This window comes from Diabrotica undecimpunctata, chromosome 9 (assembly GCF_040954645.1).
Source record: "Diabrotica undecimpunctata isolate CICGRU chromosome 9, icDiaUnde3, whole genome shotgun sequence".
NCBI lineage: Eukaryota > Metazoa > Arthropoda > Insecta > Coleoptera > Chrysomelidae > Diabrotica > Diabrotica undecimpunctata.
This window is the reverse complement of record NC_092811.1, coordinates 17,807,077-17,825,011: the sequence shown is the minus strand read 5'-3', so window position 1 is coordinate 17,825,011 and position 17,935 is coordinate 17,807,077. Positions and strand designations below refer to the sequence as shown.

The following is a 17,935-nucleotide window of genomic DNA, read 5'->3' as shown; positions in this document are numbered from 1 at the left end:
ACTATTTAGAATAATTCTTCTTTTTTTAAAGAAAGAAGTCTGTAATAGCAGGATACTTGAGCTATTAATACTGAGAAGTAGGAATTGTTGTTTGCTCGATGGTTGTAGGTTTCCGACAATGAATCTGTCAAAATATGCCCGAGCTAAGCGAATGGAGTTTACCACCTACCACTAAAGAGCGGTCATGTCAGCTCTATTATTGCTTCTAAAATATGAAAGAGTGGGCAATAAATGAAACTTTAGATATTTTTATATGTAGATTATTGTAGATGCTGCGTGGTCGTAGAATAGGATTAAATTTTTGCGTTTTATAAAATTTTTTAGAGAAAATAATATTATTTTAACTTTTAATAAATTAATCTTTTTAGAAAAATAATTATGATTCAAATTTTTAATTGAAATATGTACAAATCTTAAGTATAAATCAGTTCAAGACTATATTGTAATAATTTCACCAATATTCATTCATTGTGAAAATGATGTTTTAGACTCTACTATAAGTACTCATAGTTGTTATTTTAATACAAGATTAAATAGTACATAGTACTCATACAGCGTAAAACTTTCACATATACTATTCATTAAAAGGTACTGTTAAATATTTCAAAAATAAATCAGGAATGCTTTTTGTTGTTATTTAAAAATTATGGATGAAATGGAAGTTTCGGCGAAATGGAAAATTTCATAATTTAGTAAAAAGTTTCATTGAATACTTTTTTTTAATTGAAATTATTTAAAAATGTTTCGTTAATTTCTGGGCAGAAAAACAGTATAATAAAAACTTACGCGGTTTTTCGTTGTGTTGGAACAAACCTATTTTTAATTCAAAGTTATACAATTAAAAAAATAAATACTTTGAATATTGTAAATATCATACATTTTTAAGTTTTAAAATTAAAAATTTAACAATTTAATATATTAAAAATAAAGATTTTATTGTGAAACAACAAAAAAAAAGACAGTTTGCAAATCAATGTCATCGAAATTTGTTTAGGCGTAGATGCAGTTACCCGTTCGTACTCCTTTCCCACTTCCTCCTAACTACATATTTCATTATGAAATTTTCGCAACGGCGCCACGCTTTGAGTTTATGCAGCCACCCTCAGGACAGGAGGAGTGTTTTGACACAGAACAACGGTTTTGTTCGGTGGTTTTGATTGTTTTGAAGTATAAACCGTAACCCATACATAACCAAATCGCCCATTTGAACTGCTCTTCTATAAGCGTCTATATTTTTTGATTTGATATTACCAAAGAATATAGAGATTTGTATTACTGAAACTATATAAAACAAAAATCATGTTTAATCAAACTGAAGTAAAACAAGAAGTTGGTGAAAGAACTTGCAAAGGGGAAATAGATAATGAAGTAGATGAAGTTGTACAGGACACCTTTAAAATTGAAATTAAGGAGGAACCTAAAAGGGAAAGTGCAAATGATACATTTGATTATTTAGACGTTAAGAAATGTCCTATAAAAGCTGAAATAGCACAAGATGGTGGTAAGTAAAGAATATTCCTTTTTATCCTCTAATACTAGGTTGAGGATCTTAAGTACTACTTAAATTAGAAATTATGATCCAAAAGACATAAAATATATTGAATAAATTTATTTACAATTAAAAGTTATAGGGTATGGCATTTATTTTAAGTGGCTGGGTTTAATATTAAATTCAAAGATGGTTTCTAATGATCATTATCAACTATTACTTTTGATACCCACATTTGATTCAAATTTAAAATTCATTCAGAGATTGTAATTAAAACAAAAGTGGTTCTCTGGGATTTTCTATTGAAAGATTTGTATTTGTCATATGACAAGCAGTAATTGAAGAATTTTCTGTTTAATCTATGGCCTTATGAAAGGCAACATATTTTATAGTAGGTATGTTGTCTTAACATGAGACATTATACCCAAAAATTAAATGCTTGGGCAGGAGTTCTTAAAAATAGAATATGTCCTATATCTTCAAATATTGAAATTATTTGTTTCCTAATAAGTAGAGCAGACGAAGGGGAGTGATTGCATGGCCAGAGAGATCACCTTATCTAACATCCTTAAAGTTTTATGTGGGTGTGGGAGTTATTAAAAATAAAGTGTATGTTAACAAACTAAATAATGTGGAAGAGCCATTATGCTTATGAGACTAGGAATTCTTACTGTACCAGCATAGTACATTCTAGAAAATGTTTGATTCATGAAGAAGAATATCAATCTTTGTAGAAGTCACAGAAATCAGCACAGTTACAATACTAGACACAAGCAGAATATCATATATTGTACCAGCATGTCTGCGTTTGAAAAGGTGTCAAAATAGATCATAATATTAGGCAATAAAATGTTCTGAATAAAAATATTAGAAACTTACCTTAAAATAAAATTAAACAAATACAGGCTGTGCCAAACCTCTGGCTTTCTTTGATTACAGCTAAACTATGGAGTATATAAAAATGTTTTAAACAAAACTGATGTCTATAATTTAAAATTATTTTCAATTATACAGGGTCAGTCAGAACAATGGAATGAACCAAAGTTGTGTTTTCTAAATGGAATACCTTGTATATGAAACCATTTTTGAATGTATTTTTTTAAAAATATGAAGTTTGTTTATGGTTTTATAGACCTAAAGTTATTCATTTTTGAAATATTTACACTTTAATTGAAAGAAAGAAAAATAGTAATATTTAAAGGGCTGTGGATTAGGTTTCCAAAGTAATAAAAATGTAACTGGCAAGTTTTTCTAGGGTAGTGTTTTTTTTTTAAATAGATTAATATCTTCGACATCCAGCATACAATATACAGGGTAATCACTATTTTTAAATACAAAATTTTCTCATTTTTTTAAAATGGAACACCCTGTATATGAGTATTGTATTTTGTAGAAAATATTACAACCTATTAACTATGTTAATAAATATTTAAAAATCTGTCTGATATTTTCAAGACACAGTCATATGCAGGTGATAAAGGAGTACCGGCACCTCTGTACGCTAACCACTGCAGTGGTCAAGTTTTAGGAGACATGCGTTGGACTTTCTGAGTTTGAATTTGTATCAGCCCAAGTGTCTGATGAGGCAGGGATATGCTGAAATGATTTATAACACTTTATTGATACCAATTCAAGCACAGGAAGTTTAATAAATTTGTCCTAATAGGCCATATATTTGGCCATTTAACTTAACAAAACGATAGCAGCTTTTTGCTAAAAGATTTAATAACATTTTTTTCACCAAAATTTTTTTTCACTTTCACCAAAAACTAAATTTCACATTAGAAGTTGAAAAAAATTGTCAAATTAATTTTCTGGACCTGACTTTACATAGAGAAAACAGCACTATTACTACTTCAGGGTACACCAAAAAAACTTGGTCATCTAGATATCTGAATTTCAACTCTCATAATCCCTTGTCTCAAAATAAATCTGTATAAATCGGACTCGCCAATAGAGCTATTAGATTATCTGATTCTATCAATAGACCTCAGGCCATTAAAAAATCATAACAGCACTAACACTTAATTCATACCCACATCACCTTATCGACAACACTTTCAAATCGCAACTGCATACATTTTACAATAACAATAAAACCAACATGGTAAAGAAAAACTATATGTCCCTTCCCTATATAAAAGGTTTATTAGAACAAATTGCAAATCTTCTGTCTAAATATAACATTACATTGCTCATAAAGGCAACAATCTTTTGAAAAAGAATTTTACAAGACTAAAAACAAAAACCCCTCTATTAAAAAAATCGCATGTTGCATATGAAATTCCCTGCTTGATTTGTGATGGAGTATATATTGGACAAACCAGTCATCTACCTAACTCAAGAATACATTCTCACAAATCGTCGGCTTAGAGACACAAAACTGTATCTCAAAAATGACTACTTTTCAAGAGAGCTTATTTAAGGTTTTTAAAAAAAGTTATTTGCATTTTGTAATGACCTGTAGTTTATTTTCAACTTTTGTGTTCCGAATTATTAATCTTAGAAATGTATTCTTTACGGTAATACAATCATACGAAACAATGGATAAATTGTGTTTTCAAAATATCAACAATTAGATAAATTAGTGGAGATACATTTTTGTGTCCCTAACTGAAAAATCTATTATTATAGAGACTTACGTAGGTACCATTTTATTTTACAAAAGCGTAATCTTAATCAAAAGTCATTTGTATTTGAGTAATTATCGATAAATTTCGAGAGATGAATATACTGAGCGGCATATATAATAATTAAAAGTACAATAGATTCAAATTTATTAATCTCTACCTGGTCCGAAAACTTCACCACGCCGTTTAAATACAAATGACTTAAGACTAAGCTTTTCTAAAATGAAATGGTACCTACTTGTAATTATTTGTTGCTGTAACATTATAATTTAATTTCACCACTGAGGGTTACCCAATTTACTAATAATAATAATAAAAATCTTAATCATAATTTATTTTATAACTTTATATTGTTCTGAAGCTATTTTCTTGTGTCATTAAATACTATTTAAACGTCTCGATGGGAATAACCACAATACATTTATTAAAAAACAAACTTTATAAAATGTTTAGACAACGATTTCTGAATTAGAAGTCGAATCGTCAATAAAGTTTCTTTTTTAATAAATATATTGTGGTTATTCCCATCGAGACGTTTATAACTTTATTTAAAATCATAAAATAGTTTTTTTAATTAAATATAAACTTTGAAAAAATTTTCAAACAATAAATTTAATTATGTCAATCATTTTGCACATCTGATAGATTGTCCTTATTGTTGGTGAGCAACGACTTATAGAAGAGATGATACTGGGAAGGATTAATGCCTTTATTGCACAGCTCTTTTAAATCCTTATATTTTTCCTCTTTTATTGGCCCTTATCCTTTATATGCCGTTGTTAAGTTTGGCATGGACAATTTCCTAGTTTCTTTTCGGATAACATCAAAAAAACCCGAAATTTTCATTTTACTTGTTTTATTTAAAAAATATATGTTTATTGTAGTTTTTTCTATAATGTAGCCATGTTAATTTTAGTCAATTTATACTACTACCATCGATGTCGACTTTTTTGTTTTTTATAAAATTGTGTCAAAGCTTTGAAGTCATAAATTTCTGCACGTCTAATCTCGTGTACAGTGTATTTTGATTTCTTTAACGCCATTCTTACAATGGAGTACCACCCAGTGGGGTCAAATATGTCCACATTTTTTTATGCTTTCTCAATATGACCATGGACCGAGTCACACTCCATCATCGAATGGCCAGGTTCAAAAAACCAATGGTCAATTTTTGGAATCTCTAATGTCTCAACAGCGTAAAGCAACATAGCAGATACACTTACGTTGCGGTTTTGGCTACCACACGTGTCACTTATTCTTAATCGTCACCAAAAAAATATATATCCTCACATTGTTCATATCCTGATACATTAGGTTCACTGGTAGAAACATGAGAGGTACTATCTGAATATGTCACTTGTGATGAGAGCTGTAAATTATGACTATGTGTTTTATCATTTCATACCGATTTGTTAACAGCTAACAAAACTAACTTCTTCCCTCTTGAATCCATTATTGTGTAATAATAAAATTATAAAAAAATATTATAACGATTATTATAACAATCTCTACAATTAACTTAAAAATGATTCACATATTTACGTCTTCATAGTTGTAACAGAACTGGAAATGCAACGGACCACCCTGTAAACATAATAAACAAATTATCAAATACACAGTTGCTACCTGCAATTACCATTCAGTGCAATAAAATTAATGCCACAAAAATGTAACTCAATATCAGCTTATTTCTGCAATCATTATTAATCTCCATTTAATTACATTATTCTCATTTAACAGGAAATTATAATTTTAGGTTTCTCTTGTAAAAATATGAAAACTGACGCCAGCAGCCTAGAAACAAATCATGATATAAGTGGCAGTAATTTGAACCAATATAGTATAAGTTCTACTACCAATTTGAACACTGGAGGACAACGTTTTATATGTATCATTTGCAAGAAACCATCATCCAACAATTATCATTTAGAACTACATATGAGGGTACACACTGGTGAAAAACCATTTGAATGTGGAATATGCACCAAAAAATTCTCAACAAAGAATAATTTAAAAGCACATATGACAGTGCATAGTGACGAAAAACCATTTGAATGTGAAATTTGCACTAAACGGTTTTCGACGAAACGACTTTTAAAATTGCATATGAGAGTGCATACTGGTGAGAAACAATTTGAATGTGAAATTTGCACAAAAAAATTTTCAATAAAGGATTATTTAAAAAGACATATTATGACAATGCATGCTGATGAAAAACCATTTAGATGTGAAATTTGCTCTAAACAGTTTTCAACAAAACGTCGTTTTAAATATCATATGACATCTCATACCGGTGAAAAACCATTTGATTGCAGAATTTGCACCAAACAATTTTCAACAAAGTTTAATTTAAAATCACATATGACAGGGCATACTGGTGAAAAACCATTTGAATGTAAAATTTGCACCAAACAGTTTTCAACGAAACGACGTTTTAAATGTCATTTGACATCTCATACCGGTGAAAAACCATTTGAATGTGGAATTTGCACCAAACAATTTTCAACAAAGTATATTTTAAAATCACATATGAGACTGCATACTGGTGAAAAACCATTTGAATGTGAAATTTGCACCAAACAGTTTTTAACAAAGGGTAATTTAACAATACATATGAAATTGCACACTGGCGAAAAACAATTTGAATGTGAAATTTGCACCAAACAATTTTCAACAAAGAGTAGTCTAACAATACATATGAAGTTGCATACTGGCGAAAAACCATTTGAATGTGAAATTTGTAATAAACAATTTTCAATAAAACTATATTTAAAATCGCATATGAGAGTGCATACTGGTGAAAAACCATTTGAATGTGAAATTTGTAACAAACCGTTTTCGACAAAGAAACTTCTAAAATTACATATGAGAATGCATACTGGTGAAAAACCATTTGAGTGTGAAATTTGCACCAAACAGTTTTCAAGGAAACAAATTTTAAAATTGCATATGAGAGTGCATACTGGTGAAAAACCATTTAAATGTGGAATTTGCTCCAAAGAGTTTTTAAAAAAGGTTAGTTTAACACCACATATGAAATTGCATACTGGTGAAAAACCATTTAAATGTGAAATTTGCAATAAACAGTTTTCAATGAAACTATACTTAAAATCGCATATGAGAGTGCATAATGGGGAAAAACCATTTGAATGTAAAATTTGTACGAAACAAGTTTCAACAAAACAAGTTTTAAAATCGCATATGACAGTGCATACGGGTGAAAAACCATTTAAGTGTGGAATTTGCAACAAACAATTTTCAACAAAGGCTAGTTTAAAAGCACATGTGACAGTGCATAGTGGTGAAAAACCGTTTGAATGTAGAATTTGCACCAAACAATTTTCAACAAAGGGTAGTTTAACAACACATATGAAAGTGCATACGCCAAAAACCATTTGAATGTGAAATTTACACCAAACAATTTTCAACAAAGAATAATTTAAAAGCACGTACGACAGTGCATAGTTGTGAAAAACCGTTTGGGGAGGTTTGAAATAGGTGTGAAAAACCGAAGAGTCCAGGGGAAAAATCCCGTCATCGACATTTTTGGGTTCATCTGGTTCGAAGTGGCTACTAAAGGATTGCGAGGCGTAGAATCCGACGAAGCCCTCGGTTTTGGAAAATAACCCCGTCATCTCGGCGAAAAATCGGGTTGAATGAAAGCATTACTGAGGAAAAACCCCGGCATCGACAGAGCGTGCGGGGAAGAACCCCGTCATTGCAGTTTAAATGCACATTGCAAACACGCAGCGCATGCCGGGATCTTTATTAAAGTTGCATACCGGGGCTAGACGCTAGTATTATTTCTTCCGCGCTCAGTTCCGTATTGTTAACCTGTGTATTGCGTTTCGTATTTTTGTGAAAATGGACAGCGATGATGGAAAGTGGAGTGATAGTGGTGATGAGACGAATCCCTCAACTAGCAAGAAGCAGAAGAAAAGAGGTAGAGTAACAGATGTGATGAAAGTGTTGAGAGCTGTGAGCCATGAACTCGGGCCGGATTGTTGTTGTAAGATGCTTCACTGTTTTGAAGCATTTCCTGAGGATCAGCGCAATAGAGTCATTCGCGAGTTCAATGCGATGGGGGATGTAAATAAACACATGGCATACCATACTAGTTCTGTTCTGTTCGTTACCACAGTATTAAAATCAAGCTATCGTTACTTTGACGACGCGACGTTGCCAAATAATTTTGTATGAAGTTTTTTTATTGTGGCGTCATAATGAAGTTTATTATTTTTATTGGGAATAAGACACAATGTGACTTTAAAATAAACTTATTTTAATGTTTAGATTTCCAATTCGGAAATCGTACTTAAAATACGAAACATTAATAAATTTTATTTATATAAAACGATTTCCGAAGAAGAAATAAACTTATTGTAAAGTAAAATTGTGGCATCATCATCATCAGTGGTGCTACAGCTCTAGTTGAGCCTTGACCTTCCCCAGTCTATTTAGCCAGTCGTTTCTGTTCATCGCCAACCGTTGCCAATTTGCCGCGCCGATTTTCCTTGCGTCCTCGTCCACACCGTCCCTCCATCTCAGTCGTGGTCTGCCTCTACTCCTATTTCCCACTGGGACCGATAATAGAGTTCGTCTGGGTGGGTAATTTTCATTTGCTCTTGACACATGTCCAGCCCATCTAAGCCTACCTATTTTTATGAAGGATATTACATCTCTACCATTTACTATTTTTTTATACTTCTCGTACAATTCGAAATTATATCGCCTTCTCCAAATACCATTCTCACAGAATGCGCCCATTATTCTTCTTAGTATCTTCCTTTCGAAGACGAGCAGAAGATTTGCGTCTGGTTTCAGAAAATTGTGGCATATTTCCAATAAAAAACCGGAAGCAGCCATTTAAATCAATTCGCCCAAATTTGATTATCTTAGAACGTTGTTCAAAAGCTAAAAAGACAACAGATCGAAAAAAACCAATAAGTTTGGCAACGTTGAACTTCCCCTCTGTTGAATTTATTATTTCCACTAATGCACTTTCGACGATATAAAGGGCGGACCTAATATACCTCTCTCTTTTTAAGCAGGTGATTCTCACTCCATCTCACGTAAGGTCCATACTGAGGATAGATTATTACCCAGGTCGTATATATATTTATATATATATATATATATATATATATATATATATATATATATATATATATAAATATATATATATATATATATATATATGTGTGTGTGTGTGTGTGTGTGTGTGTGTGTGTGTGTGTGTAAGAGATTAAATCTTTTAACAAAAGCTGCTATCGCTTTGTTGAATTAAATGGCCATATACAGGGTGGTCCTTAAGTAATTGTACAAAACGAAACCATAGATTTTTCACTTTAAAATATTACGATTTAAGCCAAATTGCTTTAATAAAATGTTGATATTAAGAAAGATACAGGGTGTTAAAGTGGAAATTTAAAATTTTAATTTTCACTATAACTTTTATGTTTGTGAACATTTATGTATCAAAATTCATAACTGGATAGTATTGAACATCATAAATTATAATTTGATGCATGCTTTAATGTATCTGATAGAGGGCGCCACATATGTGGCATACATTTGCACTTAACTTTTTTGCACTTTAATTAACCGGTGTTTGTGATATAAAATATTAAAGATACATTATTTTAACAAAAAAAATGTATACCTTTTAATAACTTGAAAACCCAACAGTTTTCGAGATAATCGTATTTTACAAATCAACTACATAATTCAGATTTAAAGCAATTACTCCAGGCAACGAAAGAAAATTAGACAAAAACATCAATACTTCTGAATTTTGGTATAAAATGCCTTTAATAAAGTTAATAGTTAACGAAATATTAAATAAAATAAATATATTAGCAGGATAGAATAGTAGGATTTGTAGGTTTTGACAAAATAACAGAATAATTGGATTTTACATCAAACATTCTACGTTTTGTATTAAATTAAAGTCATAATCAAAATATTTTATTTATAAACCAAATTAAGAAATAGTTAAACTAAATAACATTAAACTTTTTGTCAAAGTAAGTGTTCGATATGTCCACCATTTTCTTTAATTCATTTGTCAATACATTCCATAAAAGATCGTCTCATATCAAATAGCATCATTGGTTCTAAAGAAACTAATAATAACTATTCTTTTGGGATATTTATGCACTAAGTAATTATATTAATATCTCACCACATGACCCAAGGAATATGACTATCACGAACAATCCAACATTCAGGAAAGTTGTATTTAAGTATGTTCTCTCTCTGCCCTCTCTCTATAATGTGGTGGTGTACCATCTTGCATAAACCACATATTTCGCCTTAAGTTTGATGACAATTCTTCCAATAAATCAAATAAAATTATTTTATAAAAAATGTAAATAAATATCACCATTCAAATTACAAGGTAATTCGCATGTCCGTAAAAAATAATTACCAATTGTTCCAAACCATAGTTTATTTAAAATTCATGTTTAAAATGCATATCGTATGGTTTGGTACCATTTGTAATTATTTTTTATGGACATGCGAATTACCTTGTAATTTGAATGGTGCGATTTATTTACATTTTTTATAAAATGATTTTATTGATTGGTACACCACCACATTATAGAGAAAAGTGCAGTGAGAACATAATTAAATACAACTCTCCTAAACGTTGGATTGTTCGTGGTAGTCATATTCCTTCGTCATGTGGTGAGATATTAATATAATTATTTAATTCATAAAATTCCCAAACGAATACTTTATTATTATATTATGTTTATTATATATTATCCGTATAATACTTAGTATAAATACTGCAGCAGTTTCTTTAGAACCAATGATGCTATTTAATATGAGACGATCTTTTATGGAATGTATTGACAAATGAATTAAAGAAAATGGTGGACATATCGAACACTTACTTTGATAAAAAGTTTAATGTTATTAAGTTTAACTATTTCTTATTTTGGTTTATTAATAAAATATTTTGATTATGACTTTAATTTAATACAAAACGTAAAATGTTTGTTGTAAAATAAAATTATTCTGTTATTTTGTCAAATCCTACTATTCTATCCTGCTATTTTATTTAATATTTCGTTAACTATTAACTTTAATGAAGGCATTTTATACAAAAATTCAGAAGTATAGATGTTTTTGTCTAATTTTCTTTCGTTGCCTGGAGTAATTGCGTTAAATCTGAATTATGTAGTTGATTTGTAAAATGCGAATATCTCGAAAACTGTTGAGTTTTGAAGTTATTAACAAGTATACCTTTTTTTTGGTAAAATAATGTCTCTTTAATATTTTTTATCACAGACACCGGTAACTTAAAAAGCAAAAAAGTTAAGTGTAAAATGTAAGCCACATATGTAGCATATGTGGCGCCCTCTATCAGCTGCATTAAAGTATTCATCAGATTATAATTTTTGATGATCAATAGTACTTAGTTATTAATTTTTATACATAAATGTTCACAAACATGAAAGTTATAGTGAAAATTAAAATTTTTAATTTCCACTTAAACACCCTGTATCTTTCTTAATATCAATATTTTATTAAAACAACTTGACTTAAATCGCAATATTTTAAAGTGTGGAATCTATGGTTTCTTTTTGTACAATTACTTAAGGACCACCCTGTATATGGCCTATGAGGACAAATTCGTTAAACTTCCCGTCCTCGAATCGGTATTAATACAGTGTTATAAATTATTTCAGCAAATCCCCGTTCATCAGGCTGATACAAATTCAAAGTTTTGCATTCTCATTTAATTATCATTGCATCTAACACTTTAAGTAAAAGAATTCAGAAACGCGTAAAAATCAAACCTTAATTTGGCTTAAAATGGATTTACTTTTAAAGAAGCTGACAAATTACTGCTAAACTTACAAATACAACAGCAAAAACTTGTCAGTACCATTGTCGTTTTTCGTTAAATGAAGTATTACACAGGGGTCTTTCAAAATAAGTAAAATACTACAGTTTATTTAAATTGAAATTAATTTTCTAAAAGTAGTAATTAGGGCGTTAATTTCTTAAAGCGGTGTATAAAACATGAATACATGATTTTGTTATTATTACAATTTGTACATCCTACAGAAACATGTTTATTCAACCCAGATTAGATATAATTTCTGCAATCATTAATCTCCATTTAATTACATTATTCTCATTTAACAGAAAATTATAATTTTAGGTTTCTCTTATAAAAATATGAAAACTGACGCCAGCAGCCTAGAAACAAGTCATGATAGAAGTGACAGTAATTTGAACACTAGAGGACAACGTTTTATATGTAACATTTGCAAGAAACCATCATCCAACAATTATCATTTAGAACTACATATGAGGGTACACACAAGTGAAAAGCCATTTGAATGTGGAATATGCACCAAAAAATTTTCAACAAAGAATAATTTAAAAGCACATATGACAATGCATAGTGACGAAAAACCATTTAAATGTGAAATTTGCACCAAACAATTGTCAACAAAGGGTAATTTAAAAGCACATATGAGAGTGCATACTGATGAAAAACAATTTAAATGTGAAATTTGCACCAAACAGTTTTCAACAAACAGTAATTTAAAAATTCATATGAAAGTGCACACTGGCGAAAAACCATTTAAATGTGAAATTTGCACCAAACAATTTTCATCAAAACAAGGTTTGAAATCGCATATGGCAGGGCATGCTGGTGAAAAACCATTTAAATGTGAAATTTGCAATAAACAGTTTTCAATGAAACTATACTTAAAATCGCATATGAGAGTGCATAATAGTGAAAAACTATTTGAATGTGAAATATGTACCAAACAATTTTCAATGAAATCTAATTTAAAATCGCATATGAGAGTGCATACAGGCGAAAAACCATTTGAATGTGAAATTTGCAACAAACAATTATCAACAAAGTTTGCTTTAAAAAAACATATAGCAGTACATAATGATGAAAAACTATTTGAATGTTATATATGTACCAAACAATTTTCAATGAAATCTAATTTAAAATCGCATATGAGAGTGCATACAGGTGAAAAACCATTTGAATGTGAAATTTGCAACAAACAATTATCAACAAAGTTTGGTTTAAAAAAACATATAGCAGTACATAATGATGAAAAACTATTTGAATGTTATATATGTACCAAACATTTTTCAAACAAATATAATTTAAAATCGCATATGAGAGTGCATACGGGTGAAAAACACACCAAACAAGTTTCAACAAAACAAGCTTTAAAATCGCATATGACAGAGCATACGGGTGAAAAACCGTTTGAATGTAGAATTTGCACCAAACAATTTTCAACAAAGGGTAATTTAACAACACATATGAAATTGCATACTGGCGAAAAACCATTTGAATGTGAAATTTGCACCAAGCAATTTTCAACAAAGTATTATTTAAAATCGCATATGAGAGTGCATACGGGTGAAAAACACACCAAAAAAGTTTCAACAAAACAAGCTTTAAAATCGCATATGACAGAGCATACGGGTGAAAAACCGTTTGAATGTAGAATTTGCACCAAACAATTTTCAACAAAGTGTAGTTTAACAACACATATGAAATTGCATACTGGTGAAAAACCATTTGAATGTGAAATTTGCACCAAGCAATTTTCAACAAAGGATAATTTAAAATCGCATATGAAATTGCATACTGGCGAAAAACCATTTGAATGTGAAATTTGCACCAAACAATTTTCAACAAAAGGTAATTTGAAAGCACATACCATGGTGCATAGTGGTGAAAAACCGTTTGAATGTAGAATTTGCACCAAACAAGTTTCAACAAAACAAGTTTTAAAATCGCATATGAAAGTGCATACGGGTGAAAAACCATTTAAATGTGGAATTTGCAACAAACAATTTTCAACAAAGGGTATTTTAACAATACATATGAAATTGCATACTGGCGAAAAACCATTTGAATGTGAAATTTGCACCAAACAATATCCAACAAAGGGTAATTTACAAGCACATATGACAGTGCATAGTGGTGAAAAACCATTTAAATGTGAAATTTGCTCCAAACAATATCCAACAAAGTTTAATTTAAAATCACATATGACAGGGCATACTGGTGAAAAACCATTTGAATGTGAAATTTGTAATAAACAGTTTTCAATAAAACTATATTTAAAATCGCATATGAGAGTGCATACTGATGAAAAACCATTTGAATGTGAAATTTGATACAAACAATTTTCAGCAAAGTTTAGTTTAAAATCACATATGACTGGGCATACTGGTGAAAAACCATTTGAATGTGGAATTTGCACCAAACCATTTTCAACAAAGTATATGTTAAAATCACATATGAGAGTGCATACTGGTTAAAAACCATTTGAATGTGAAATTTGTAATAAACAGTTTTCAATAAAACTATATTTAAAATCGCATATGAGAGTGCATACTGATGAAAAACCATTTGAATGTGAAATTTTTAATAAACAGTTTTCAATGAAACTGTATTTTGAAGTTATACTTCTATACGCGCACTCTACGTTGGAAATTTGTACGGGAGTGAATCGGTGAAATCATTACATATGTAAGATAATGAGTAAGAGAGAGACAGAAGATATATTTTCTCTCTCTTCCTCTCTCGAGAATAAAAATGTTCCGTTTGTGTATATATTTAATATATATATATATATATATATATATATATATATATATATATATATATATATATATATATATATATATACAGTATACTTCCTCTATAACGAACACGGTTATTACGAGTTTTCGCTTATAACGAGGTACATTAGATGCAAGGTGAAATTTCTATTGAACCATAACCCTCTATAGCGAGATAAATTTGCTTATAACGAGAGAAAATAAGATTGAAAAACGTGTTTTTTTTTACGTTTTGGCCCGACCGTAGCTATAAAAAAATACCCTTTTTAAGTGCCGTCCGCAATAAACTTCTTACAATTTATGATTCTTAGTCGGAAATATACAATTTATTATTCACAAGTGTCATTGTAGGGGGTTGACCATTCACACCTAATAATATAGGTCCTAATAGACAAGATGTGGAATTGAAGGTTGTCAGAAACTTTATCCAAAGAAAAATAGCAAATGAAGAAGCATAAAACTGTTTCACATCTTTAGAAAATATGATAGATAGAATACTGGACAATTTAAAGCAGTTAAAAATGACAGACTTCTTCCAATTGCAGTCGCAGTAGTTTATGTTATTCTTGAAAATACGTTTTATACAGATTTACAGAATACAGATTTTTTGTTTTAACGTATATCATTGACAATAAAAGTAAACAACTCTTTTTTGTTTTAATGTATTTCATTGACAATAAAAGTAAACAACTTTTTTTTCAAAAACGCCATTCAAACAATATTTATTAGCATCTTATATTGCTCCGAATGGCTTCACTATAGAAAGTTAATGTTTTAGAAAACTACATATTCATATGTATGCACAGTATTATTGTTGTTGGATATAACGAGATCCGCTTATAACGAGGTAATTAGTCTGTCATTTCAGTTCTCGTTATAGAGGGAGTCTACTGTATATATATATATATATATATATATATATATATATACATCTAGCGGTTAATGTAAGCTCCGTTCTAAAACGGTATTATACTAACTCCAGTAGAATATACACCGTGTATATTATTATCTGCGTAGCGCTTTATGTAGACTCCGAGCAACACGTAGGATTAAGTGAACTCTGTAATAGGTTAAAACACTTTTGGGATCCGTATGTATACCTTCGCGTACACAACTAAACTCTTGCGATGTTGCCAATAATTTGATTAGTCGTAGACTTTCAAATTTTACAGCAGGTACATTTTGGAACTTCAAATTTATTTAAATATCAATCAATTTAGTCATCGAGAAATTTCACAAATACTTGGTTAATGCAGTTAAATATTTTAGAGTGGTAATTTATATTACTTGCTTTAATTATTTTTAAACTTAAGTAGTGCCTATTATAAACTTGGAAAAGGCAAGAGTTCATTTTTATTTATTAGTTTTATTTTAAATGCGTTGGCACTGAAATATTTATTATATAAATGAACGTTCCGGTGTTTCGATTGCTACAGTTTATGACGTATAAAATATTTGTTTCATGGAGTAGTAAAATTTAAATTATAACAATTTATAAATCATTCTTAAAATTCCAATTTTTTACCGTTTAATTTCAATATTTAGATTTTTAAATGTAGGGAATTCAATATCCTATATACTATATTTTAGATACACATAAACACATGGAGACACTTATGGCAGATACTAAAAGAAGAAATATTTGGGTTCCTTAGGGTATCTTGATTCTCGGCAACATATCTATTACAATTACATATAATATGTTCGGTCTTATTGTTTTAAATGCTTTGTCGCTTGTACAAGCTATTATTATTTTCAACTTTATATAATTGTGTTTTTGTATCTTTCGTTGTCAGGCATATCAAAATTTAATTTTTAATTTAGAAGTAAATGTATATATAATATTCTTTTTTCTGTCACTTAGTTTAAATATAGATCACTTATATTCTTCTTGCTTATTTATTTTTATTCGTAATACTTATTAACGTACGTAATAACGTACCCGTTTTTGCAAAAAGCAACAACGAGTACGAAAGATATCGGGTATCAGGGGTGGTATTTGTCAATCTAAATGCCACTTACGACATATTAAATAAGAGAACATTTCTCCAAAGCTGCATGACATCGCCTTGGATAAAAACATTACTTGTTTTATAAGCGTATATCTACAGAATAGAAGATTTTTCGTATCATTCAATGGTAAGATGAAGAACGCAGATGAATGGTCTCGCTTGGGGTAGCGTAATGGCACCTACACTGTATTACATTTACACAAATGATTAACCGATAACAGTAGATACTAGGACTTTCATGTAGACGATACATTGCACAACCAAAACTTTTGTTGCTGAAGTGAAAAAAATCTAAATGATTGCCTTAAATATAATAAAATGAACTACGAATTAATTTTAAGCCAAACCCCGAAAAATCTTAGGAGCGCTCCTTCAATTTGTCTAAGACAGGCGCTTTCACAAAACTGAATATCTAATCTAATATAAATCTAATATAATCTTTAGTCTAATATAAATAACCTTTTTTTAAACGCATCTACCACGCAGAGGCATTAGCGTATTTAGATTAATGTTACAGTTGATACAAATAGTGTATATACATTAGTTCACAATTAATAATAATAATTCGCACCCTCAGTGCAAGACTGCAGTAAGTCAGAATAAGTAAATTTCGAGATAAAGACGATTTTGTTTATTTTCGTGATAATATCGGTGAAACAAGACACAAGATTTAAGAAAAATTAACAATTAATTATGATTTTGCATGCTTTTCAGCCTATATTACATTAACCAAAAATAGAAATTTAAATAAAATAATATTAATGCTAAAAAAATTAGGAATTTCAAAGTTACAACACTTTTGCACGGAGAAAATTGTTAATCACTACACATTTATTATTAAAATTTTAAAGTTACAACACTTTTGCACGGAGAAAATTGTTAATCACTACACATTTATTATTAAAATTTTAAAGTTACAACACTTTTGCACGGAGAAAATTGTAAAAAGTGTAGACACATTTTCTGTTAGTTGTTGTCCTCTTCTCGTATATCATCTTGGGCCAAAATTTTTTTATAAAAACTATGGTGGGCTTCTGGTATCATACCCGAATCGCATAAGTATACCAAATCTTTCTCTTTGGCCATTTGAAGTTTTGACTATTCTTTGTAGGCAGGTTTAAGTAGCACTTCTCGTATATTATGTGTAGTCCGTGATGATTTTTTTAGATTAA

The 17,935-nt window shown here is 29.8% G+C and overlaps 1 protein-coding gene across 1 annotated transcript in view; it reads left to right on the top strand.

The window, feature by feature from the left end:
* Nucleotides 1-1,099: 1,099 nt before the first annotated feature.
* The window catches only part of LOC140450446 (uncharacterized), a 78,458-nt gene continuing 61,622 nt past the window's right edge, over nt 1,100-17,935 (top strand). Inside the window, exon 1 of the mRNA XM_072544087.1 lies at nt 1,100-1,501. Within this exon, the coding sequence (XP_072400188.1) occupies nt 1,300-1,501 (202 nt within the window). The 5' untranslated portion in view covers nt 1,100-1,299. The remainder of the gene's footprint in view (nt 1,502-17,935) is intronic.